Genomic DNA, 25,808 nt, shown 5'->3' on the forward strand with positions numbered 1-25,808 from the left:
TTGGTCCATCAACAAGCGAAACAACTTTTTCTACGTCTACGTTCAAGAGGTTCTCAATAGCCACAAACAATTAACTACAGGATATAAATAAATAAATAATATTTATACAAACAAAATGCTTTGTTGAATCCCATATTAAACCTAATACTGGGCTAAAGAGATTTGTTCATGTATTTAGCCAAGGATTAAGTAAAGCCTACATGTGCAAACTTACCATAATACGTCATTTGTCTTTGTTCACGACAGATTTAATATATTACTAAGATTGTGAGGTAAGTTTTAGCCACCTAAAGAAAAATATGTTTGTTTCATTCAGCAAATTCAAGTCTCGAGAGATAATCATCTACAGTATAGACTATTTATATTTACAAGGTTCCTCGCTACATCTATTGAAATTGAAACTCTAGAATAATATCTATATAAATTACTTAAAGCTGCAATACAAGTCTCTGGACAAACAAACTTCACCTAACACACCGCATATTTAAGAATAACTGCCATGTTCCACCTCCTCATGCTTGAGTGTTTATAAGATGGTGGTGAACATAAAACCAGCTTGTGGCTGTATAAATAATCGACACTCTGCATGAACTGAAGTTAATAGTGAACATGCATGGTTTCTCTTCAGCAGTCCATTTCTGGGCAGAGGTTCGAGGGTTTGAGGTTAGTATATGTCAGGTAGTTGGGAGTAGTTCCTGCTCCAGTAGCCACCAGAATAAAGCCAGTCTTGTCCTCCATTGTGTGGGTTTGCTCCTTGATGGAACCACCTATGAGAACGAACATCAAATTATGTTAGATGGTGATTTTCATGGGAATGTATGATTAGCACTTTCTTTATTGCTAAATATTCTTTCATGCTGAATTTAGCACACAAATACAGTAGAAAGAGAAAGAAAATGCACAATAATTACAGCTTTTCAGTAAACCAACTGGGGTGCTGTTAAACAGCAGGCACATTGTTAACTTTGTTTCTGTATTTCTAACTGCATGAGCGGGTCTAGGTGACATCAGTGCAAATTCATTGAAAATTCTCAAATTCTGCCAAAGTTCCAAAAGACTGGGAAAATGGTCAAACTATAGAAAGATCCCAAACTCTAGTAAAATTCACAAACTGTTTCAACAGTCTCAAATTCTAGCAGAGTTATGAAACTCTAGCTAAATTCTCAAACTTTAGTAAAATTCACAAACTCTTGCAACATTTCCAATGTCTGGTAAAATTATCAAATATTATAAAGTTCTCAGACTCCAGCAAATTTCTCAAACCATAGCAACGTTCTGAATGTCTGGCAAAGTTCTCAAACTCCAGTTAAATCCTCATACTTTCGTAAAGTTCACAAACTCTTGTAAAATTTCAAAAGTCAGGTAAAATTCTCAAACATTATAAAGTTCAACAACTCTAGTAAAATTCATAAATTCTAGCAACATTCTCAAATCTCACAAAGTTTTCAAAATCTAGCTAAATTCACAAACTCTGGCAACATTCTCCAACTTTAATAAAAATTCACAAACTCAAGTAAAATTTTCAAAGTCTGATAAAATTCTCAATCATTATAAAGTTCTCAAATTCTAGCAAATTTCTCAAACCATAGCAATGTTCTGAATGTCTGGCAAAATTCTCAAATGCGAGGTAAAGTCTCAAATTCTAGCAGTATTCTCAAACTAGTTAAATTTTCAAATTCTAACAGCATTCTCAAAGTTTAGTAAACTTCACAAACTTTAGCAAAGTCCTCAAACTCAAGTAAAATTTTATGCTTTACTAAAATTCACAAACTTGAGCAGAATTTCCAAAGTCAAGTAAGATTCTTAAAGATGATCAAGTTCACCAACTCTAGTAAAATTCAGAAACTCTGGTAACATTCTCAAACTTCAGTAAAATTCTGAAATGTTATAAAGTCCTCACTCTAGCAAATTTCTCAACATCTGGCAAAGTTCTCAAACTCTAGTTTAATTCTCAAACTTTAGTAAAATTCACAAACTCTAGCAACATTCTCAAACTTAAGCAAAGTTCTCAAACTCAAGTAAAGTTCTCATACTTTCGTAAAGTTCACAAACTCTTGTAAAATTTCAAAAGTCAGGTAAAATTCTCAAACATTATAAAATTCAACAACTGGAGTAAAATTCATAAACTCTAGCAACATTATCAAATTCTCACAAAGTTTTCAAAATCTAGCTAAATTCACAAACTCTGGCAACATTCTCAAACTTTAGTAAAATTCACAAACTCAAGTAAAATTTCCAAAGTCTGATACAATTCTCAAACATTATAAATAACGTTCTCAGATTCTAGCAAATTTCTCAAACCATAACAACATTATGAATGTCTGGCAAAGTTCTCAAACTCTAGTTAAATTCTCAAACTTTAGTAAAATTCACAAACTCTAGCAACATTCTCAAATTTAAGCAAATTTCTCAAACCATAGCAATGTTCTGAATGTCTGGCAAAGTTCCCAAACTCTAGTTAAAGTCTCAAATTCTAGCAACATTCTCAAATTCTAGTTAAATTCTCAAAGTTTAGTAAACTTCACAAACTTTAGCAAAGTCCTCAAACTCAAGTAAAACTTTTATACTTTAGTAAGATTCTCAAACTCAAGCAAAATTTCCAAAGTCTGGTAAAATTCTCAAATGTTATAAAGTTCTCCGACTCTAGCAAAGTACATTATATCAAACATTATAAAGTTCAACAACTCTAGTAAAATCCATAAACTCTAGCAACATTATCAAATTCTCACAAAGTTTTCAAACTCTAGCTAAATTCACTCAACTCTGGCAACATTCTCAAATTTTTGTAAAATTCACAAACTCAAGTAAAATTTCCAAAGTCTGATAAAATTCTTGATCATTATAAAGTTCTCAGATTCTAGCAAATTTCTCAAACCATAGCAAAGTTTGCAACATCTGGCAAAGTTCTCAAACTCTAGTTAAATTCTCAAACTTTAGTAGACTTCACAAACTTTAGCAAAGTTCTCAAACTCAAGTAAATTTCTCAAATTCTAGCAAAATTTTCTAAGTCTGGTAAAATTCTCAAATGTTATAAAGTTCTCAGACTCTAGCAAAGTTCTCAAACTATAGGAAAGTTCTCAACATCTGAAAAAGTTCTCAAACCCCAGCGACACTCTCAAATTCTAGTTAAATTCTCAACTTTTAGAAAAATTCACAAACTTTAGCAACATTTGCAAAGTCTGGTAAAATTCTCAAATGTTACAAAGTTTTCAAACTATAGAAAAGTTCTTAATGACTGGGCAAAGTTCCAAAACTCGAGCTATACATTTAAATCTGACAAAGTTATCAAAGTCTGGTAAACTTCCTAATCTCTAGTTAAATTTTCTAAGTTTGGTACAATACTCACATTTGAGTAAAGTTAAGTCCGGTAAAATTATAAAACTAGCAAAGTGGTCAAAGTCACATAGAATTTTATTTTAATGTTCTGATTACTTCATTCTAAATTCGAATAAAATTCTCAATCCCTAGCAAAGTGATCAAAGTTAGGCAAAATATGACATTTCTAGAAAAAATTTCACAAACCCTAGCAAAGTTCTCAAACTCCAGTAAAGTCTGGTAGACTGGTCTGTTAAAGTTCTCCTCAAATGCTGATAAAGATAAAGAATGTCGCACTCTAAAAACACACCTGATCCAGATTTTGAATTAATTACCATTTTCTCACCAGGGTTTGAGAACTCAGCTATCAACATGATTAATATGATCAGGTCTAAAGGCTGGAAATTGAGAGCACATCAAACACACTGCTGAGGAGCTCAAACCTGGGGCCGAGGGACTGGTTTCTTATGTGAAGCAATTAAAAAAAATGATAATGAACATAAATGAATATATTTATCAATTAAAAAGATCACAAGTCAATACTGAAACTTTGTTTAGCTGGGGAACACATTTAGCATTAAAAAATAGCAAACTCTTGTATGTGTACATCACAATATAATTGAACTATTCAAATATTAAACAAATTATACATATGCATGGGGTCATATTTATAAATTTACATATTTAAAGTTAACAAATAACTCAGAACCATGGTTTAATAAAGCATGCTACAGCTATTTAACAGTTATTCCACAAAATCGAATCGTACATGAGCTGATAGCCGATGAGGCGCGTAGCACCGAGTTGTCTATAAGGCATGTATGACCAGATTGAGTGGAATAACTGTTTTATTCTATCCACATTCACTGGATTTTGAGAAACAGAGCATTTTTTATTTTTTTGCAAATTCAATAAATAAAAACTTTATACAAAACGTCTGACAAAATCATTTCCGCTTAGAATGGAAACAAACCGGCGAAATGACAGGAGCAATTTGTAAAAAATGCGATAATAATTCTGAAAAATAAAGAGATGTTTTTACCATCAAATACTTTTATTCCATATTTTGTTGCTTTTTTTGTATTTTTTTTTTGGGGGGGGTTTCTTCTTCTTCTTTAGGTTTTTTTTTTTTGGCCGTTGGCAAACCAACTTAAAAGGTACATTACCACCACTGACTGGGCTGGAGTGTGGAACAGGAGATACTGGGGGGCTATATTCTTTTAGCTGCTTCTGTTTCTTTTAAATAGTTGATCATTTTTAGGGTTTTATTTTCAAGTAGAGTTTTAATTTCATCCTTGGTTGGTTCAGCAACATGCTGCACCATTTTGTTTTTCTCTACTCATGGTATATGAGCTGATAGCCTAGTAGTAGAGTAGCCAATCAGAATGTGCGATTGTTCATATCCAGTGAATAAAATATAGTTATCTCTTCTATAAAAATGAAATCTGGAGCCTGGAGACTACTGTACCAGAGTAGAGTAATTCTTAAAGCTAGACTGCCTTTCAGATTTTTCAAGTGTAGGTCATAAAAAAAAAAATTTCCCCCCAACACCCAGAATCACAGACTTCCAATTTTATTATTATTTTTTTAAAATAGAACAATTAATGAATTTAGAGCCATGTGGCTCTAAATTCTCTGCTATTTTTTCCTGCTTCACCATGACCCAATTCAAGATACTACATCATGCATGACATGGTGGGCTTTCCCCGTTCGTGCAAGGCATTGTGGGATACAAATTTGAAACGGGAGAGAAAAATGGAGGACGTGAGTGTGCGAATGAAGCATGAAAGACCGACTACAGTAACGGAAAGTGAGAAGAAAAGACGTTATGGCGCTCAGCAAGCACCTCGGTGTGATCAGTTGTTCGTTTAGCGACAGAACGATGGAACTGTCAGTGCATGCTCAAAGGGAAACCTGTAGATGGCAGTAATGCAACACTGTGGATGCCAGCTGCTGTAAAACCCAAAAGAAGAAGAAGAAGGTAAACCTGCGCATGCGCACATGGACTTCCTCTGTCTGCTTGACTGCGCAAAGCAAGCGATTTCATGCACATTATTTGCTTGGGAATCCCCTCAAATTAAATAACTTCCCAGCCACAGAATGGTCTGATATTTTGTGAGATATTACAGAAAGCATATATCACAATGAGCAAATTTCTGAAGGAACTAAATTTCACTGATTTTATGAAACTGAAAGGCCGTCTAGCTTTAAGGCTGTTTAAGAAGACTTGTTTCTCTTGTGTTTATTTGAGTTCAATCATGATCTGGCTGTTGCACCATTAAAACTCCAAGGAAGTAAAAGTATCCCACTGGTGTCTTATTTTTGACCATATCAAGTTTTATTGGTTGATATCATCACTTACTGGAATATTTATCACTATAGAGTCCCTAACAGTGGCCATATTTTGAGCCGGACCCTATAATATACAGTAAAAAAGGCTTACACAGTTTTTCTTGAGTGATGAAGTGGCTTAAGCAACAAATCAGCTTACAGCTGTGTTGTACAGAGTCAGCAGTGAATCATGGAGGTGACATAACTAGTGCTGCCACCTGTCCCGGTTTTTCCTGATTGTCCCGGATTTTCATGGTCTGTCCCGGAAAAAAAAATACAAATCCGGGACACTGAATGTCCCGGTTTTTTGTACATGATGGGCAAAATGTGTATTTCAACTTGCGAGCCAGCTGAGAACCAGTTTGCTTTACCTAGCTCGCCATGCTAAGCGGAGCCACGTCATTACGTTGCTGAATACGTCATTACATCGCTGTATATGTCAGTTACGTCGCTGTATACGTCAGTTACGGCGCAATGTTTACATAAACCTTGGCACGAATATCAAAGCAAAAACAACACGGAAGCAGCAGCAGCAACAACAACAACAATACTACTACTACTACTACTACTACTAATAATAAATGACTTCGTGTTTGTACAGCTGCTGCTTCTCGTCGCTTAAAAATGGCGATCTTTCGCGGTCTTGTTATTGTTGTTGGTCTTAACAACTCCGCCCCCCCGCTGACGTAAGCGGTTCTTTCCTCTGGCCCAGCAGAGAGTTGGTGCTAGCCTGGAACCGGTTTTTCTGGCCCCAGAGCCAGTTCTTTGTCAGTGGAAACAGAAAACCCGGTTCCAAACTAAGCACTGGCCCCGAACCAGCCCTGGAACTGCTTTGGTGGAAAAGGGGCAATGGAGGATGCTTGGACTGATAAAAGAAACAGACTCTCTGTTGCAATGGTGAAGGCTGAGCTTCAAGTCAGGCTAAACTTTCAGTTGTCCTGTACTGAGTTCAAGACATTCATTGAAAATCAGCCAGGACTCATAGCAGCAGCAAAGAAAAACACCAAATATAAATGGAAGATTAGGTAAGGTTTTGGTGAATTAAATGAAATAGTGTAGTGTAGTACATACTCCTGTATGTGCCCAGTTATATCAGTTACATGTCCTCCTATGTATTTGTTTAGCCAAGAGCAGCAAGCAGCAGAGGCACAGGCAAGCACAAGCAAAGCACACACCACACTCTAAGCAACCAGGTAAGCTGTTTGACACTACACCTTACATTGTTACATTCGGGTATTCTTAGATACAATGAAAAATTAGATTATTTATTTTTATTCCACATAAGCAAACAAACAGAACTTAATTATGTATTCCCTTTTACCTGTGCCCAGTACTGCCCCCAGGTGTCCACAACCAAAAACTGTTGGAAATAAACCAAAATAATGAAGACCTGCTATATTATGTAAAGCAATTAACTAAACAAATAACTAGCAAAAGCGTCATTTTTACTAATTAGATCAATACAATTTCAGCGTAGAAGGGCGATTTTTGTCTTGGGTTAGATATGCGAAGGGCGCCGTTGCTTACAAGCAAAAAGGTCGATTGGATGGTCCAAATGTCCAGGATTTTTGTCAGACACAGGTGGCAACCCTAGACATAACAGGAGCACAGCTCAGGGTTTATAACACAGTCTGCTAAAATTCTAACCTTGTCTTCCACTCGTCGTTGGATTTGGAGCGGTTTTTCCGTGCCACTCTCTGTTTTTCCTCCACTCTCTTCTTCTCAGCGCTGGCCAAATCTGAAAACAGAAAGTAATCATTTGTAGTGTGCAGCTTTAATGTAAGTTTTAATTCCGACCTCAATTAAAAACAGCTAGAGACACTGTTTCCTGAGACTTAACTGTAATTATGATGAAAAAAAAGGCTTAGTTTTCAAACACCTTTTGAAAGTACTTTCTTTAGTCATAATAGGGTGCTAATTAATCATCCTTTTGTCATGTCACAAGGGACAGACATCAATGCACAAGCCAATATCCCTGATACATAATTAAAATTAAATAATACTGTACTTACTAGAGAGTAAAACGTACTTTTGTAGCCAACTAACAAACCATATGCACAAAAAAAAAAAAAAAAAACGTGCATCTGTTTCAATAATCAGGTTCTGGATGATAACTGATAAACAACATTTCACTTCTGAAACCAAATTCCACTCAGACCATCTCTCAATATGCACAAAATAATTTTCTTTCCCATCACTGTGACACAAAGTACAGTAATTGCATACACCACGTTTGGGACCAACACCAAAAATCATGTGTATTTTGAGAAAAAAAAAAAAAGCTCACTGGCTACGTGCCCTTGCTACATCACTTGGAAACCAATCTCCACTCTGCTTTTGTTACATCCCTGGATGTATTTTGTCTTTCCATCTCTCTCTCTCTCTTTCTATCTACCAACATGGGAATTTTCCAATCGGGATTGACATCAAAAGGAAGAATGTTGGCAAAAATGGGGTGGCGCATTTGTGCCGATCGCATGTGTCTCAGTTAGCATCAATCACCCTGTTTGTATATTCCAAATGTATGCCTTTTTTTTTAAACTTTGAATTTCAACTCTATGCTAGTATTTGAACATTGTATAATACAGCAATATGTTATCATGTCAAAGTTCAGTTCTTTGCTGTAGTTTTAGATCTATTCTGTCCTATACTGTAAGGGGAAGCCATGGCCTAATGGTTAGAGAAGCCACTTTGGGACCAAACAGTCACTGGTTTGATTCCCTGGACCAGAAGGAATAGCTGAAGTGCCCTTGAGCAAGGCACCTAACCCCTAACTGCTCCCCAGGCTGCTCTGGGTATGTTGTATGTCCTTCTGGATAAGAGTGTCTGCTAATGCCTCTAATGTAATGTATGCTAGCCCTCACATTTTGTATAATACACCATTGCAGTGTGGGAAATAAGGGCAGACATTGACAGGTAATTTTGGCATTTGTCCGTCTGTATTTCAAAAGCATCGGACCGGATTGCCGATAAAAAATAATCAGGACTTGACATTAGCAGCAATGCGAACCAAACTCCTCTGCTTTTTGCAGATGATGTGGTCCTGTTGGCTTCATCAATCTGTGACCTACAGCATGCGCTGGGACGGTTTGCAGCTGAATGCGAAGCGGCTGGGATGAGGATCAGCATCTCCAAGTCCATGGCCATGGCGCTCAGCCAGAAGTGGGTGGAGTGCCTACTTCGGGTCGGGGGGAGTTGCTACCTCAAGAGGAGGAGTTTAAGTATCTCGGGGTCTTGTTCATGAGTGAGGGTAGGGGGGAGCGAGAGTTGGACAGACGGATCGGGGCAGCGTCAGCAGTGATGCGGACGCTAAACCAGTCTGTTGTGCTGAAGAGAGAGAGGTGAGCCAAAAGGCAAAGCTCTCGATTTACTGGTCCATCTACATTCCCACTCTCACCTATGGTCACGAGCTATGGGTAGTGACCGAAAGAATGAGATCGTGGATACAAGTGGTAGAAATGAGTTTTCTCCACAGGGTGGCTGGGCTCTCCCTTAGAGACAAGGTGAGAAGCTTGGTCATTCAGGAGAGACTAGGAGTAGAACCACTGTTCCTCTACATCGAAAGGAGTCAGTTGAAGTGGTTTGGGCACCTTGTTAGGATGCCCCCTGGACGCCTCCCAAGGGAGGTTTTCTGGGCATGCCCCACCGGGAGGAGACCCCAGGGCAGACCCAGGACATGCTGGAGAGATTACATCTCTCGGCTGGCCTGGGAACACCTTGGTATTCCCCCGGAAGAGCTGGTGGAGGTGGCTGGAGAGAGGGAAGTCTGGCCTGCTCTGCTTAGGCTGCTACCCCCCCGACCTGGACCCAGATAAGTGGCAGAAAATGGATGGATGGAAGGACATTAGCAGTAGTCCAACTGGACAGGGCAACTAAATGTTTGGTCCGGATAAGTTAAATCCGTATTTGCTTGTGTGATGGGACAAGTTGAATTATTGCCAACTCTCCCGGAAGTTCCAGGAGTCTCCCACATATTGATAGCGGCTCCCTGAGAAAGAGCACGAGTGCATGCTGATTGATCTGTCTTGCTAAGTCGACCAATCAGTGTTCTGTGTGGGCAGGTCTTCTCTCCCAGACGGAGAGTCCATCAGTTCAGTGTATCCAGGAGCGTCGTGATAAAAAAAAAGGCACCTCCCTCTCCCTGAATGGCACACTCGATAAGACAATAAAAACACACTCAGTATTCACTGTTGTTTTTATTGCACGATGCATTTGAACTAGTGTTTTAGGGTTGACAGTATCTGATTGATCCAGGCAGTTGATTATGAGTTCAATTTACATGAAACTTTGCAGTACAGTATTATGTTAATCACTAAACTACCAATCAATGGTTATGCTGTTATTATTATGTGCATTTTTTCATTCATTATAAGAATGACAGTCATAGTCATATGCTGTGGAGGATGTAGATTTTTTATTTTAAGGGTTTAATAGAATTATCTTCTATTTTCTAAGTTCTCGTCCCGCAGATTTTAGTCTGAATGCCAAATGATATGACCATGTCTAGTTCTGAGTCATTTTAAGTAATTTTGTTAGAAAATGACTTGGAATCTCATCCTCAAAATTTTAACTCTATCATGTAAGAATAGTTGTATTGCTAATTACTAAATTTCTTATAGACTTATCATGAAAATAGTATAAAAATAGTCAGGCTTTCAGTAATTTCTTTGAACTGTTCTTTTTCTGTGGCAGAATGATTGTACAGCATACAGCTTTAATTAAAAAACACACTAGAATTTGGTGCACACGTTTTAATTTTCTTTGGGTTTTCTGAAATCAACACAGGGTCAAAATTATACATACAGCACACCTAATATTTGGGTAAAATGTCTCTTCGCAAGATTCACCTTGACCAAACATTTTTGTTTCCCATGAACAAGCTTCTGGCAGAATTCTGGTTGGATATTTCACGACTCGTCATGGTAGAATTGGCAGAGGTCAATTAATTATTTATTTTTTGGCATGGACTCGACTTATAAGCACGGTCCACATATTTTCAATAGGGTTGAAGTCAGGGCTTGTTTTAAGCTTAACCCCTTGGCTGCCACCCACAATTAATTGTAATGTGCTGGGCATATAGGGCAAAAATAGGTCAAAACTGGGATATTTTGATAATCTTTCTCTAACTTGTTTAGAACTTTATATTTTTTAATATTTGGACAGAAAAATCACAAAAAACACTGTTGTAGAGTAAAAGTAACTTTAGTAATAAAAAAAACCTTCAAAAACATCCAAAAAAAACAAGACAACGGATCGTGTCAATGAGGACCTGTCCATAAACATGAATTACTAGTACTTGGAAACACAATGTACACCAAGGGTCCATGTCTTCCAAATAAGTGGGTACCATTTTTATGATGGTCTTTGGTATGACCCAAACGTGAATAGAACTTGTGATCTCCCAATCAAGAGGCAGACACGCTAACCACTAGGCCAACTCACGCCAACGTGCTACTGTGAAGTAAAAGTAATATGCCATGTAAGGTACATAAAAGGAGGTGTTTATGACGAGTAGCATACGTCACAAGGCACAGCGGAAAAAGATTTCATGGCGTACGTGACTCGTCCAAGGGGACTGAAGGGGTTAATGTTAGCCTGCTTTATCCTCCACAACCAGGTCTGATACGTGTTTGGGTTCATTGTCCTGCTGTAACGCTCAAGTCCCAAGTCGTGTTCAAGTTTCTGATGGTTTATGCTGAAGAATTCTGAGGTAGTCTTCCTTCTTCATTATTCCATCCACTTTGTGCAATGAACCAGTTCCACTGGCAGCAAAACAGCCCCAGGGCATGATGATCCTACCACCAACACCAGCTGGTACAGTGTTCCTCTGTACATGGTGGTCATTGTGGCCAAACAACTCAATCTTTGGCTCATCTGACCATACAGCTTTCCTCCAGAAGGCTTTTTCTTTGTCTGTGTGGTCAGCTTCAAACTTTAGTTAAGCTTGAAGGTGTCAGTTTTGGAGCAGGGGATTATTTCTTGGATAGCAGCCTCTTAGTGCATGGTGATCTGAACTGTAGACAGGGATCCAGCAGCTTCCAGTTCATGGCAGGGCTGTGCCATGGTGGTTCCCCCATACGAAAAAGAACAGTAAAGAAATTATAAGAGTTTACCACCGTCTTAGTAGTAAATCCTTATAAATATAAGGATAAATCCTTATAAGGATTTATAAATAAATATATATGCCATGTATGATTTACTCCTGAAAGTGGCCCATTTTGCATTTTCCTCATACAAATTTTTTATGAAAATCTAGTATGTATGAAGTGAACACTGTGCATGGTTTTTACAGATAATGTGTATGATGAATTACACCATCTTTGTATGCTTCATGTAATGTTTGTAGTTTTAAATTATATTTTACAGTTTAAAATGTATATGCCTTTTATATGTAAATCCACATATGTTTGTGTTGGATTTACATATAAAAGGCATATACATTTTAAACTGTAAAATATAATTTAAAACTACAAACATTACATGAAGCATACAAAGATGGTGTAATTCATCATACACATTATCTGTAAAAACCATGCACAATGTTCACTTCATACATACTAGATTTTCATAAAAAAATTTGTATGAGGGGGGCGGCACGGTGGTGTAGTGGTTAGTGCTGTCGCCTCACAGCAAGAAGGTCCTGGGTTTGAGCCCCGGGGCCGGCGAGGGCCTTTCTGTGTGGAGTTTGCATGTTCTCCCTGTGTCTGCGTGGGTTTCCTCCGGGTGCTCCTGTTTCCCCCACAGTCCAAAGACATGCAGGTTAGGTTAACTGGTGACTCTATACACCTATGGAGATATTGCACCATTAGCATCTTCAGGTTAGGTTAACTGGTGACTCTAAATTGACCGTGAGTGTGAATGGTTGTCTGTGTCTATGTGTGAGCCCTGTGATGACCTGGCGACTTGTCCAGGGTGTACCCCGCCTTTCGCCCGTAGTCAGCTGGGATAGGCTCCAGCTTGCCTGCGACCCTGTAGAAGGATAAAGCGGCTAGAGATAATGAGATGAGATGAATTTGTATGAGGAAAATGCAAAATGGGCCACTTTCAGGAGTAAATCATACATGGCATATATATTTATTTATAAATCCTTATAAGGATTTATCCTTATATTTATAAGGATTTACTACTAAGACAGTGGTAAATTCTTACAAGTTCTTTACTGTTCTTTTTCGTATGGGCCAGATTGTTCCTGATCATCCAAACCAATTTCTTTTCAGCCGAGGGTGACAGTTTGGGTTTTCTTGAAGCAAAGTGGCTTGGCAATTATTTCAACTGGTCTTGGAATTTGCAGTTGTTTAGAAATGGCTCCAAGAGACATTCTGGCATTGTGTACATCTGCAATCTTCTTTCTCAGATCTGCACTGAGCTCCTGTGTTTTGATCAATCCAGTGAGTGCTGTAAACAAACCCTTTTTATGAAGGCACAGAGAAGCTACCAGCTGTAGTCAATCGTGATCACTAGCAGGAAGTTAAGAAACCTCAGCCTTGGCAAGATAAGAGACATTTTGGAAGTTTCAGCACCTCTGAATTAATAATCCGTATATATGCATGTATATTTTTGACCCTGTATGTATAATTTTGACTCTGTTTTGATTTCAGAAAATCCAAAGAAAATTAAAACTTGTGCACCAAATCCTAGTGGTTTTTTTTTTTTATTAAAGCTGTATGCTGTCCAATCATTCTGCTACAGAAAAAGAACAGTTCAAAGAAATTACTGAAAGCCCAAATATTGCCATGACATTCATACCCAAGATGATATTCATGTCACTGTATGTAAACTTCTGACCACAACTGTAATGTTTCATGAGTGTTATTATAGTACCTATATATGAGTACCATATTGTAAGTTGTAACCAACTGGAACTGACCTGTGTGTACTAGACTACTGTTTTCTTGGGTAGAACTTTAAGCATGTTTTTCTTGAATCTTCTGACATTCATTCATTCATTCATTCATTCATTATCTCTAGCCGCTTTATCCTTCTACAGGGTCGCAGGCAAGCTGGAGCCTATCCCAGCTGACTACGGGCGAAAGGCGGGGTACACCCTGGACAAGTCGCCAGGTCATCACAGGGCTGACACATAGACACAGACAACCGTTCACACTCACATTCACACCTACTGTCAATTTAGAGTCACCAGTTAACCTAACCTGCATGTCTTTGGACTGTGGGGGAAACCGGAGCACCCGGAGGAAACCCACGCGGACACGGGGAGAACATGCAAACTCCGCACAGAAAGGCCCTCGCCGGCCCCGGGGCTCGAACCCAGGACCTTCTTGCTGTGAGGCGACAGCGCTAACCACTACACCACCGTGCCGCCAATCTTCTGACATTTTCTTGTAAATTATATTCAATTTGTAGTGTCATTAGCAACTAATATCTAGTCATTTGGCCTTTGAAGATCACAAAAACAAGCTACACTACCGTTTAAAAGTTTGGTGTCACCCAGACAATTTTGTGTTTTCCATGAAAAGTCACACTTTTATTTACCACCGTAAGTTGTAAAATGAATAGAAAATATAGTCAAGACATTTTTCTGGCCATTTTGAGCATTTAATCGACCCCACAAATGTGATGCTCCAGAAACTCAATCTGCTCAAAGGAAGGTCAGTTTTATAGCTTCTCTAAGGAGCTCAACTGTTTTCAGCTGTGCTAACATGATTGTACAAGGGTTTTCTAATCATCCATTAGCCTTCTGAGGCAATGAGCAAACACATTGTACCATTAGAACACTGGAGTGAGAGTTGCTGGAAATGGGCCTCTATACACCTATGGAGATATTGCACCAAAAACCAGACATTTGCAGCTAGAATAGTCATTTACCACATTAGCAATGTATAGAGTGGATTTCTGATTAGTTTAAAGTGATCTTCATTGAAAAGAACAGTGCTTTTCTTTCAAAAATAAGGACATTTCAAAGTGACCCCAAACTTTTGAACGGTAGTGTATCTCCAGGCATCTAAAGCCCTTCAGCTTCCGGGGCCCACCTTAGGGCTGCATCGTTCAGGGCATTTGTCCTGTCATTCAGACAGGCTGAAACTTGGACGGACAGACAATATTGTCTGTCCTGTGACAGTCTGCTTAAAATCCTTTATTCCCCACATTGCTGTTGTGTTAGCATTCTGTTAATTTTTATCTCTAGACTATTTGAACTTTGTATAATACAGAGTCAGAGTCATGCTAGCTTTTTTTTGTACGCTGTCATTTTCCCTATACAGTATATGCTAATCTTTTTAAGTTTGTATAATATTGTGTTATACTAGCTTTTGCCCTCTGTTGATTTTTTAAATATTATAATTATGTATATAACCAAGAGGCTTGTCTGTACTTGATATAAATTAACATTTTAGTAACCTCATTATACATATAGTTAGATATAAGCATGTCCTTTATAACTAACTGACTGGATGCATTTTGCTCCTGGTTTTCATTTCCATAGGAGAATAAAAAGATATATGTTATTTACCAGCTGGGAGGTATTGTGAAATACCGTGACCGAGGTCTTGAAAGTACTGAGCGAGGCCCTTTGGGCCGAGGTCAGTATTCAAGGCCGAGGTCACAGTATTTCACCATACGGACCGACCTTAAGCTGATAAATAATATATTTATTTTTTTCTTTTACCAAATTCTAACAGAAAACGAGAGCGCCTGAAAGGGAAAACCGAGCTGCCATTTTGAATCCTCATTCACGGCTGTAATGCAAATGGCTTCCTCCTCGGTATACAAGTGCACTTCCATGGCAGGAAAACAACTACATTTTGCCGCCTATGTAGTCCCCTATTTATACAAAATTGAGTCATTCAGGATTCAGCCATATTTTTGCTCGGCGTTAGCAACAGTTACAGGTTTTTAGCTTTCTCCTGAAATGTTTTCTTTTATTTCTTCTTCCTCAGGGTAGTAAAACTCACTTTCGCTGTGAACACTGTCGTTATCGCTATCCATGCTGTAAAATTAATGCTATTCTCCTGAGAAATGCTGGCAAAAATTTATAAGATTTTTGATAAGCTTATAAATAAATCTTATAAAAAAAAGATAAATGTTGACAAAAAATGCAACTATGTTTGTTGTTGTTGTGAACGAGCGAGTCGCCAGAGGTCCATAACCGGGGTCCGTAACTGGGGTCCGTATCGCTCGCCAGCCAATCAGAGCGCAGGATTTGATGGAAACCGGACCATGAAAAAAAAAAGATTTTATTTGGCTTTTAGTTTGAGGTTAATGACTGTGATATACGCTAATTCTCCAGCAGTATACATCTTTTTTTTTTAATACTTTCACATCAAAATGGCGAATGTAGTGTCTTTGTTTTATTTTGTTTATGTTACATGAGGTTTGAGCTACTTATGTTATGTCTGGCTTTTCACAGACACAACAAGCCTGATATTTTAACCAGAGGTGGACAAAGTACCCAACTTCATTACTTAAGTCAAAGATCCCGCTAGTCAAATGTTACTCCGATACAAATGAAAGTTGGACAGTCAAATTTTTACTTAAGTTAAAGTACTGAAGTACTTGCTTTTAAAAATACTTAAGTATTAAAAGTACATTTTCTCTCAACGCATTGTTGTCTTATTGCCATAACGCTTATAAAACCTAATGCCTCTACTAAGGACAGAAATGTGAATTCATAAAATGAACGCATGCTGTGCCATCATGGTGTTTAACATTAAGCTAGTTAGTCAGTGAAACTCCACCTGACATGCTAACGCTTTTCAAACTGAAAATCATATTGGGTAGCTAACGCTACTAGAAAAGAAAGATTTCTGCATTTTGTTTCTTTGGCAAGATTATGCTAAAACATATTTCTGAAAGGACTTCAGATAAGTTAACGTTATTCATGTTAGCGCAACTCTGTTTTTACATGCTAAGTTAACTAGCTATGTGTTAACGTTAGCCGTGGACAAGGCTATGGCAACTTGGCAGGAAAATCCATAGAAAGTCATCTGACTAACCAGACTGCATAGCTATGTTTGCAATGTTATCGCTAGCTCTAAAAGCACAGACAACTTCATTGCAAGCTTTCCCTTGGAATAAAACGTTAATATACCTCAATATGCTTCTGTAGGTCGGACGGCGAGTTTTTGTAGGCCGTGATGTGGTTCGTTTTCGGCAAACAAAGCAAACATTTAAAACGGAACGTATCTTTAATCCTTTCAGAAAACTGAAACATGGGTTTTAGGTATAGCCATGGGTGCGTGCATTCTCCAGAAGAACCGCCTCCTTTCATTCGGCCATCAACTGATCGTGTTCAAATAACGCTGCTGAGAAATTATTGAACTTGATTTTATACAGTCTATGGACGTGACGTGACCCGACTGATTATAGTGATTACTGATCGGCTGTCTCAGTGTCACCTGCGAAAAAAAAATCACATTTTAGAAAAGAAAAGAAAAAAAACATCCACTTTCAAAGCCGCTTTATAGTAATGAGGACCTTGATAGAGATGTAGTGGAGTGAAAAGTACGATATTTGCCTTTTAAATGTAGTAAAGTTAAAGTCATAAGTTTCCAAAAAAACATACTCAAGTAAAGTACAGATACTCAAAAAGTGTTCTTAAGTACAGTACTCAAGTAAATGTACTTCGTTACTGTCCACCTTTGATTTTAACTTTTTTTTTTAAAGATATACAGTTCTGCCACCTTTTTAAGGAAATTATTTTTTCTTTATATGTGGTAAGTTATTATTATTATTATTATTATTATTAATCTAATATTGTGTGTGCCTGTTTTTAAGTTGTTTTTTTTTAGAAGTTTTATGAAAGCTATCAGAATATACATGTATGACCTGGTGTAAAGGTGTCTCTCTGTACCTATGTCTCCGTTCTCCAGGGCGCGGATGTCAGGCCGGAGACGGCAGTCTGTAATGGGGAGATTCTCCTTCATGTCTTCGTCCAGCTCATTGAGTTGCATAGCAAATGTGGAGAAGGCATAGAACTAAATGAAAGTAAGAACAGTGGACATAAGCCAACAAGGTCTGCAGAGTCAATGCTGTAGTAGTTTTAGGACGTCATGACAACTGGATACTTCACAATCGGCTTATCAGAACTGAGGAAACATCTTCAAGATGATAACACAAATCCATTGACTTACTCTGTCTAGAAATTTTAAAATGATCTGGATATCCAGACATTTTTACATACATTGTCTGTATATTACGCAGTCGTGTGAAGATATGAAGTTTAGCTTCGAGTGCTGAATGTATTTTTCAACATGAGAATGGGACACAGCCACAAAAAAAGTAAAAAAAATTCTTAAGTTAATCAAAAGAATTAAAATTTTGAACCAGTTCGCCGTTTTGACAACGTGTGTCTAATCAGTGGGAAAACACTGGGCGTGATGTCATCGGAGTGAAATATTGGGGATTATTATACACACAGGACACTTTTCAATGGAATAAAAACATGTGTTCTATTCCCTTCTAGCAGGTTTCATTCATTTTTGGTTTGATAGCATGCAATATTGTTAGCATATCGCTTATCTTACATGTATTACATCACTCTACCCAATGGAGAACGAGCGTTGAATATGGTTTACGATATTGCATGGTTGCCAAGACAACATGACATCTCTCTTCCGCGCTCATGAGCGACTGTGACAATTTGTAAACAAACATGGCCGCCAGGTTTGCTTTGTTAAATACAGAAGATTTTGAGAGAATTTTGAAAAAGAAAGATGTGTCGAACACCCAAAAGGAATGTGTATGCATAATAATAATAATAATAATAATAATAATAATAATAATATTGGCTGGATTTTTTTTTCGTGGTCTATCAGATATATTCCATTCAGCTACTCGTCTTTGACTTGTTCAGTATTATGCTAGCTGAATGGAATATATCTGGTATACCACTCAACACCAGTCAATATTATTTAAATATGTCACTCCACCATGTAGTTTATCTGAAAAATGTGAGTTTTTCAACACGAGAAGATAAACTTCATATCTTCAAGTCAACACGATTTGTCTTTTTATTATATCGACACATTCACAAACAAAAAGTCCCCAAATTTATCAAAAACACTTCATCGATATCCTCACAAATGACATATAGAGATTTATGTCACGGTTTTGGTTCTCCATGTCCCGGATGGAGCTCGGATGAAAAATACGAGTGGCGTATTTCCCAGTAAAACACTCGTGTCTATACAATTTATAATATTTTAATATAAACTCCAACTAATTGATAACTAGAAATATATATTGGAAAGCAGCTGGAATAAAAGTAAAATAGCTGTGAACAAAAACTTGTTCTTAAAATTGGTTTAAATGCAGCGTCCATGTGAAAGACAGAGAAACAAGTCTCTAAATTTTAATTGTGTCCAGTAACTAAAGTGATCATTTTATAAAATATATTTAAAATAAATAAAAACATTGAATGAAAACTAATTAAAAAAACAAATACTAACTAAACTTAAAAAAATCATAATCTGGAAATAATATAAAACTCAAAAATGCTGCAACTGGCTACAATTTACTGACCGTAGATTAGGGTGCCACTCAAAAATGAAGTTTCTAATTTTCATTGTCCCACCCCCTAAATGTGTTCATAATGTGAAAAGAAAAAATGTGACAAAGTGTGGATGTATTATAATAATATTCACTGGTAGCTCAACAGTTTCAAAGTTATACAATATGTGTAATTTTCCGAAAAATTCTGATATAATCATAGAATGTGGCGGCACGGTGGTGTAGTGGTTAGCGCTGTCGCCTCACAGCAAGAAGGTCCTGGGTTCGAGCCCCGGGGCTGGCGAGGGCCTTTCTGTGTGGAGTTTGCATGTTCTCCCCGTGTCCGTGTGGGTTTCCTCTGGGTGCTCCGGTTTCCCCCACAGTCCAAAGACATGCAGGTTAGGTTAACTGGTGACTCTAAATTGAGCGTAGGTGTGAATGTGAGTGTGAATGGTTGTCTGTGTCTATGTGTCGGCCCTGTGATGACCTGGCGACTTGTCCAGGGTGTACCCCGCCTTTCGCCCGTAGTCAGCTGGGATAGGCTCCAGCTTGCCTGCGACCCTGTAGAACAGGATAAAGTGGCTAGAGATAATGAGATGAGATGAGATCATATAATGTTAAATTTAACATAAAAAAACAGAATACTGCAGAAATCATGAAAATCATATACACTAAGTAACTTTAAAAACGCACATTGATAAAACGTGCTGAATTCGTGCCGAGTTTATCTCAAGAAGAAAAGAAATATATCACAATGGAAAAATAACTTCGTTCCGCCCGAATAAGTTCCAAATCTGTGCTCAAATCAGAATTTAAGGGAGTTGTACTCAATAACGTACAATATGACTCGGGTAGTCAATGACATGGACAGGCTTTAATTTTCAAACAAATTTTGCATACACTGTACACACACAATCTTGCCTATAAATACCCGGGGGAAATGATGGGAAAATTGTCATTATTGAAGATGCCACGCCTAAGCCAAAATCAACGTGAACAGGCCATTGGGATGTTGCGTGCCGGAAGTACACAGACAGAGGTCGCCCGGCACTTCGGTGTTCATCATTCGACCATTTCCCGTTTGAGTCAGCGTTACAGACAGACAGGGAGCACCAGGGATCGTCCACGCCCTGGTCAGCCTCGAGTCACGACGCCAGTTCAGGATCAGCACATCAGGCTAGCTCACCTCCGTGACAGATTCCTGACACCCTCAGTCACTGCTGCTGAGACCCCTGGACGACACAGACCCAGAATCTCCAGCATGACGGTCCGAACATGGACCAACTGTCACTTTGAATTTTTTTATTGTGAATTAATTCTTGAGTTTGACAATAAATGTCCTTTATCGATGTTTCAAGATGTGTGTGCATTACATACAATATCATAAATTTCAAATATATGCATGGATCTAAAGTGATATCGTGTTGAATTCCATTGTGCGTTTTTAAAGTTACTTAGTATAGTTACTAGCAGTTACTTCAAAAGTCAACAAATGATTTTTGAACACAAACAGATTAACACAAACAGTGACCAAAATGTCACAATGTAAATTAGTTGTCCGCAATTTAGTTGTCAACAGCAGCTGCAGTGAGTGCAGTCAAGGTGGATTTGTTACTGTTTGGAAAGTCATGGCGGTGTTTCTCCACGACTTGCAACAAGAACTGTTTTTGTTCTTCTTGATTGGTCAGGACTCCACTGAACGCCTGAATCAAGGCCACCCCTCGCTCAGCTGCATCGCTGACGACTTTCAGACTTCTCACTTTCTGTTGGCCAACAATGTAGTCATTGCCACTGCTCCATGTATCTGGACTGTTCACGAGGAATTTCTGTGGTATGTTAAAGGCTGTGAAAAGCTGCTTGGTGTGTTGTGATACAAAGTCAAACAACTGCTTCTGAGGTACTGTGGGGTTGAAGGCAATGCGTCGAGGATGATATGTTGTTTTCTTGTCAAGGGCTTTCACCATGGCTGACTTCACCTCAGCTGACACTGCAGAGTCAAAGAATGCTAAACCGACCAGGATTTCACTTAAGTACCACAAGTGTCCAGAGCATGGGCGTCGCCACCATTGAATGTGAAGGGGACGTGTCCCCCTCACATTTCATAATTCTTCATTTGGACCCCCCCCCCACACACATTTAACATAAAATATGAGTTCAACCAGCGCCATTTCTATTGCTTCGTGAAAGAATCCATTCCACTTGATCGATAAGAGAATACACATCCCACTGAAAATCCACTCCGGGTTTTCCGGGCGTTCCCTACAACAGCTCACCGCGCACGAGTGAAGTGAATCTCAGCACGAGCGGAGACATTTTTGGTGCAGCTGCTCGAAAGTGGAGGAGGTGACGTCAGCCCCATTGCCATCTCACAATGTCTTGCTTTTGCTAAAACCTTATTCTTTTGTTATCTGCCCTCAAAATTAACCCTAGGCCACGTTAAATTAATGTTCAACTAAACAATGAAATAAGCTTAGCCTAATGGGGTATTCTTGATTGATGATGAATTGTTTGCAGTATTTGCTCCTCCCCAGACACAATGGACATAAGGACATTCTTTACAAAGAAGTGGAAAGTCAGTCAGAATTTCCCCACAGGACAAAATTTCCCCACAATGGAAATGTTAGTTCAGTTAGCTGGTTAGTCAATGTTAGGAGATGTATCAGACTACATCCACACGACAACGGCAACGAGATGTTATTTAAAAATATATCGCGTCCAAATGGGCAACGATCAGTAAAATATCAGGTCCATATGGCAACGCAACGCTTGCTGAAAACGATGCAATACACATGCCACATCTCTAGGGGCGCTGTAAGACGGTCCCTTCGGAGACACCAGAACAATAGAAGTAGTAAGGACGCATGCGCATAAACTATTATGCGCGAGACTTCATATTAGCCACAAAGTCAGGAAAATCTGTTCGTAAAATTACATTATAATGACCAAATACAATGAAAAGTATTTTTCCAGTCTCACCTGTGAAAGGTAATCCCATGTGATCTCGTTTGGACGGCAAACCTGTTGGTACAGTTAAACGCAGCTAATCTTTATTCTCCGCTTTGACCTATCCAATATGGCGGCGAGGATGACGTATGATTCTACGCGGAAGGCGGCGTCTTTAATGGTCCGGAATAAATTGAATGCTACACGTTGATGGATTAATTTGTTGTTTCTCACCTGTGAAAGGTAATCCCATGTGATCTCGTTTGGACGGTAAACCTGTTGGTACAGTTAAAGGTGTCGTGCGGTAATTTCAGCAATCAGGCTATATCATGTGTCAAAATGTCGGGTTTGGTGGGTTATTCAAGCCCCTCTGTTTCCCGCGATCTCAGTGTCACGATGCGCCCGCTACAAGCATTTAAAGTTGACGCGCACAGCCAAATTTAGGCAGCCAGCCGTTAACTAGGTCAACTTGTGTGTGACGTCATACCAGTAACCTCCCTTGGGTGATGCTGGCCTGTCACCGTGTTTTCTCTATAGCGTGCGTTTACCAGAGTTGTTTACATTGCGGATTTTGTGGATTTATTCAGTTTGTGGATAGTTTTGAACACTCAAAACACTATGAAATGATGTATTAATATTCTGTGATACAAAATGCCTAATCGGTGTATTGTGTTTGGCTGTAACAACGAACACTGAACACTATTTGTGACTTTTGTTATCAATGGATCTGATTTCAAGGTCAGGGCTAGGTATTGATAGAAAAAAAATTATTTTTTTAAAAACACATTGTGGCAGCGGGGGCGTGGTCAAGCGCCGGTCTGTGACAGGAGGGCGGAGCCAGGGAAGGCGAGTGGCAGAAATCACTACACCTGACGGTAATTAACCTGTGTTTTGTGTGTTTTCCCAGTAACCGCGCCCTATTTAAGGAGGCAGAGCAGAGAAGAGCTCATCCCGGGACAAGAACACAGTGTGTGTGTTTCGCTATCAGATTAAAACTGGCGGTTATACTGAAAAGTCTGGCAATAAAAAGCCTATTTGCATCTGAAGCGTTGTCCTGCCGTCCTCTGTGCTCCACCCGCACTTCAGAGAGCTCTACAGTGGTGCCAAAACCCGGGACAAGGTGGAGCACCAACCTCGCAGCCCCATGGAATCCTCCCCGTTCGCGGACCTGGTGCACGCCCTCGCCACGGCTCAGCAAAGCCAGCACCAGGCGCTCGTCACGCTCCGAAAGGAGCAAGAGCGGCGCTTCGAAGCCCTGGTGCTGGCCCAGCAGGACGACCCCGAGGCGTTTCTCACATTGTTCGAGCAGGTCGCCGAAGCCTCGGGGTGGCCGATGGAGCAGCGCGCGGCGCGCCTCCTCCCCCTCCTGACGGGAGAGGCGCAGCTGGCCGCGCTATAACTCCCCGCCAACCGCCGCGGAGGACGGCCCGGTGAAGGTCCGCGTAGGCCAGCCGGCGGGGAGTTATAGCGCGCCGTGCGCGCGCTGCTCCATCGGCCACCCCGAGGCTTCGGCGACCTGCTCGAACAATGTGAGAAACGCCTCGGGGTCGTCCTGCGGGCCCATCTTGGTCACGGTGAGGGGAGACGGGCCCGCGGCCGGGGCGCTGGTGGACCCCGCCGACGCGAGGAGATGCCGGAGCGCCTCGCGATCTTCCTGCTGGGCCAGCACCAGGGCTTCGAAGCGCCGCTCTTGCTCCTTTCGGAGCGTGACGAGCGCCTGGTGCTGGCTTTGCTGAGCCGTGGCGAGGGCGTGCACCAGGTCCGCGAACGGGGAGGATTCCATGGGGCTGCGAGGTTGGTGCTCCACCTTGTCCCGGGTTTTGGCACCACTGTAGAGCTCTCTGAAGTGCGGGTGGAGCACAGAGGACGGCAGGACAACGCTTCAGATGCAAATAGGCTTTTTATTGCCAGACTTTTCAGTATAACCGCCAGTTTTAATCTGATAGCGAAACACTGTGTTCTTGTCCCGGGATGAGCTCTTCTTTGCTCTCCCTCTGCCTCCTTAAATAGGGCGCGGTTACTGGGAATACACACAAAACACAGGTTAATTACCGTCAGGTGTAGTGATTTCTGCCACTCGCCTTCCCTGGCTCCGCCCTCCTGTCACAGACCGGCGCTTGACCACGCCCCCGCTGCCACACACATGTTTTAAGTGTTTCTATGTATCAATCATTAATTGTACAAAATGATTTTCATACATTTATGTATTTGTCATATCTTTCTTTGTCACATGAAGTGTTGTCTTGATAACATATGTGGCACATAATTTTAGCAAATGGATGACAGAAGATTAATTGAAAGATTTATGCCACAGAGCTGCCTTTAACTAATAATTATCACTTATTACTGACAATTGTACGTTTACTAAACAATACAATACAAAGCTCAATACTCCCAGCCTATAACATACTGAATATCAAGTTAAAATCAACCGCAATAAAAGGAAAATTATGAAAACTGGAATATCAAGGGGTCTACTGTATCAGAAGGCCCACTGCATTTCGCGAGATCGCAAGCTGTCAAGTTGCTAGAATTCAATCTTTCTAGCTATACTTTCACCCCCTACAGCTATCAGTATTACACATAATCATAGATTAATCACACAGCATTCTAATTCAAGTGAAATGGTCTTTAAAAATACACACAAGTAGTGATTTAGTCAGAGAAACCAACCAAAACAAGTCTTCAAGTCGCCGGTCTTCATTCTCGTCTTCGTTTCTGTCGTCGTCAGAACTGTCCTCATTTTCTTCTGAAGATGAGCGCTCAGGTTCAAATCTGTAAGGCTGGATACCACCAGGACATTCAGCTGTCAAAATCTCTACTTGTGGGCCATTTTCTTCTTCTGTATCGGTAAAATCAAAGCTAATTTCCTCAGCATCGCTCCTATTTTCTGGTGTGTCCGTCATTGCAACTGCACCGAGTGGTTACTGGTATGACGTCACGCAGCTGTTCCATTGACCGAGAGGGGGCGCTGCGAACGCGGAAAATTTCAAGTGATGGGCATGATCAAATAAGGACCGATTACAACCGTGGGAAGCTTTTGAAAAATCGACGGTCAATTTATTTCGAATCTCGAAAGCATTCTGGTGCAGAATAATGCAACTTTTATTGCCACTGCGTGACGCCTTTAAACGCAGCACATGAATCTTTATTCTCTGCTTTGACCTATCCAATATGGTGGTGAGGATGACGTATGATTCTACGCGGAAGGCGGTGTTTTTAATGGTCCGGAATAAATTGAATGCTACACGTTGATGGATTAATTTGCTCCTCTACGCCCTTTTTGAGGAATGTATTGTAGGACTTAAACCATCATCTGAAGAGGTGAGATCGCTCCTTTTTTCCCTATTTTTGCTGGCGGGATTGACTCTGCCCTAAGGGCAGAGTCTCTCTCTCTCACTTTGCACCATTACACAATAAATATTCACAGTGAAAATATTTTGTAAGCGCGTTTCATGAACCAAGTTATAGGATTTATTGACAACTCGCATCGAGTTCGTTACACTTCTACCCGGCGTGAAGCACTCATAGTCATGTGGTTGTGACGTCATCGTAAACAAATCCGTTCTACTCATCCAGACGACTTCACAACGGCAACGTTGCCAGATCTTTCCACTCTGGAACCCGTTCTCAAAAAGATTGCGTTTTGGGCACCCAAAACGCCGGTGCCGTGTGGACGCCAGGCCTAAACGATAAGCAATTGTATCGGAGTCACCTGAATCCGTTGCCGTGTGGACAGGGCCTCAGCTAGCTTATTGTTAGCTATCATTTAATTC

The 25,808-nt window shown here is 39.9% G+C and overlaps 1 protein-coding gene across 1 annotated transcript in view; it reads right to left on the reverse strand.

Moving 5' to 3' along the window:
• Positions 1–246: 246 nt before the first annotated feature.
• LOC132885668 (oxysterol-binding protein-related protein 1-like) overlaps positions 247–25,808 on the reverse strand; it is a 139,302-nt gene continuing 113,740 nt past the window's right edge. The window contains exons 27-29 of the mRNA XM_060920317.1: positions 17,453–17,576; positions 7,294–7,384; positions 247–767 (exon numbers count right to left, since the gene is read on the reverse strand). Coding sequence (XP_060776300.1) covers positions 665–767; positions 7,294–7,384; positions 17,453–17,576 — 318 coding nt within the window. The 3' untranslated portion in view covers positions 247–664. The remainder of the gene's footprint in view (positions 768–7,293; positions 7,385–17,452; positions 17,577–25,808) is intronic.

Source organism: Neoarius graeffei, chromosome 1 (assembly GCF_027579695.1).
Source record: "Neoarius graeffei isolate fNeoGra1 chromosome 1, fNeoGra1.pri, whole genome shotgun sequence".
Classification (NCBI taxonomy): Eukaryota; Metazoa; Chordata; class Actinopteri; order Siluriformes; family Ariidae; genus Neoarius; species Neoarius graeffei.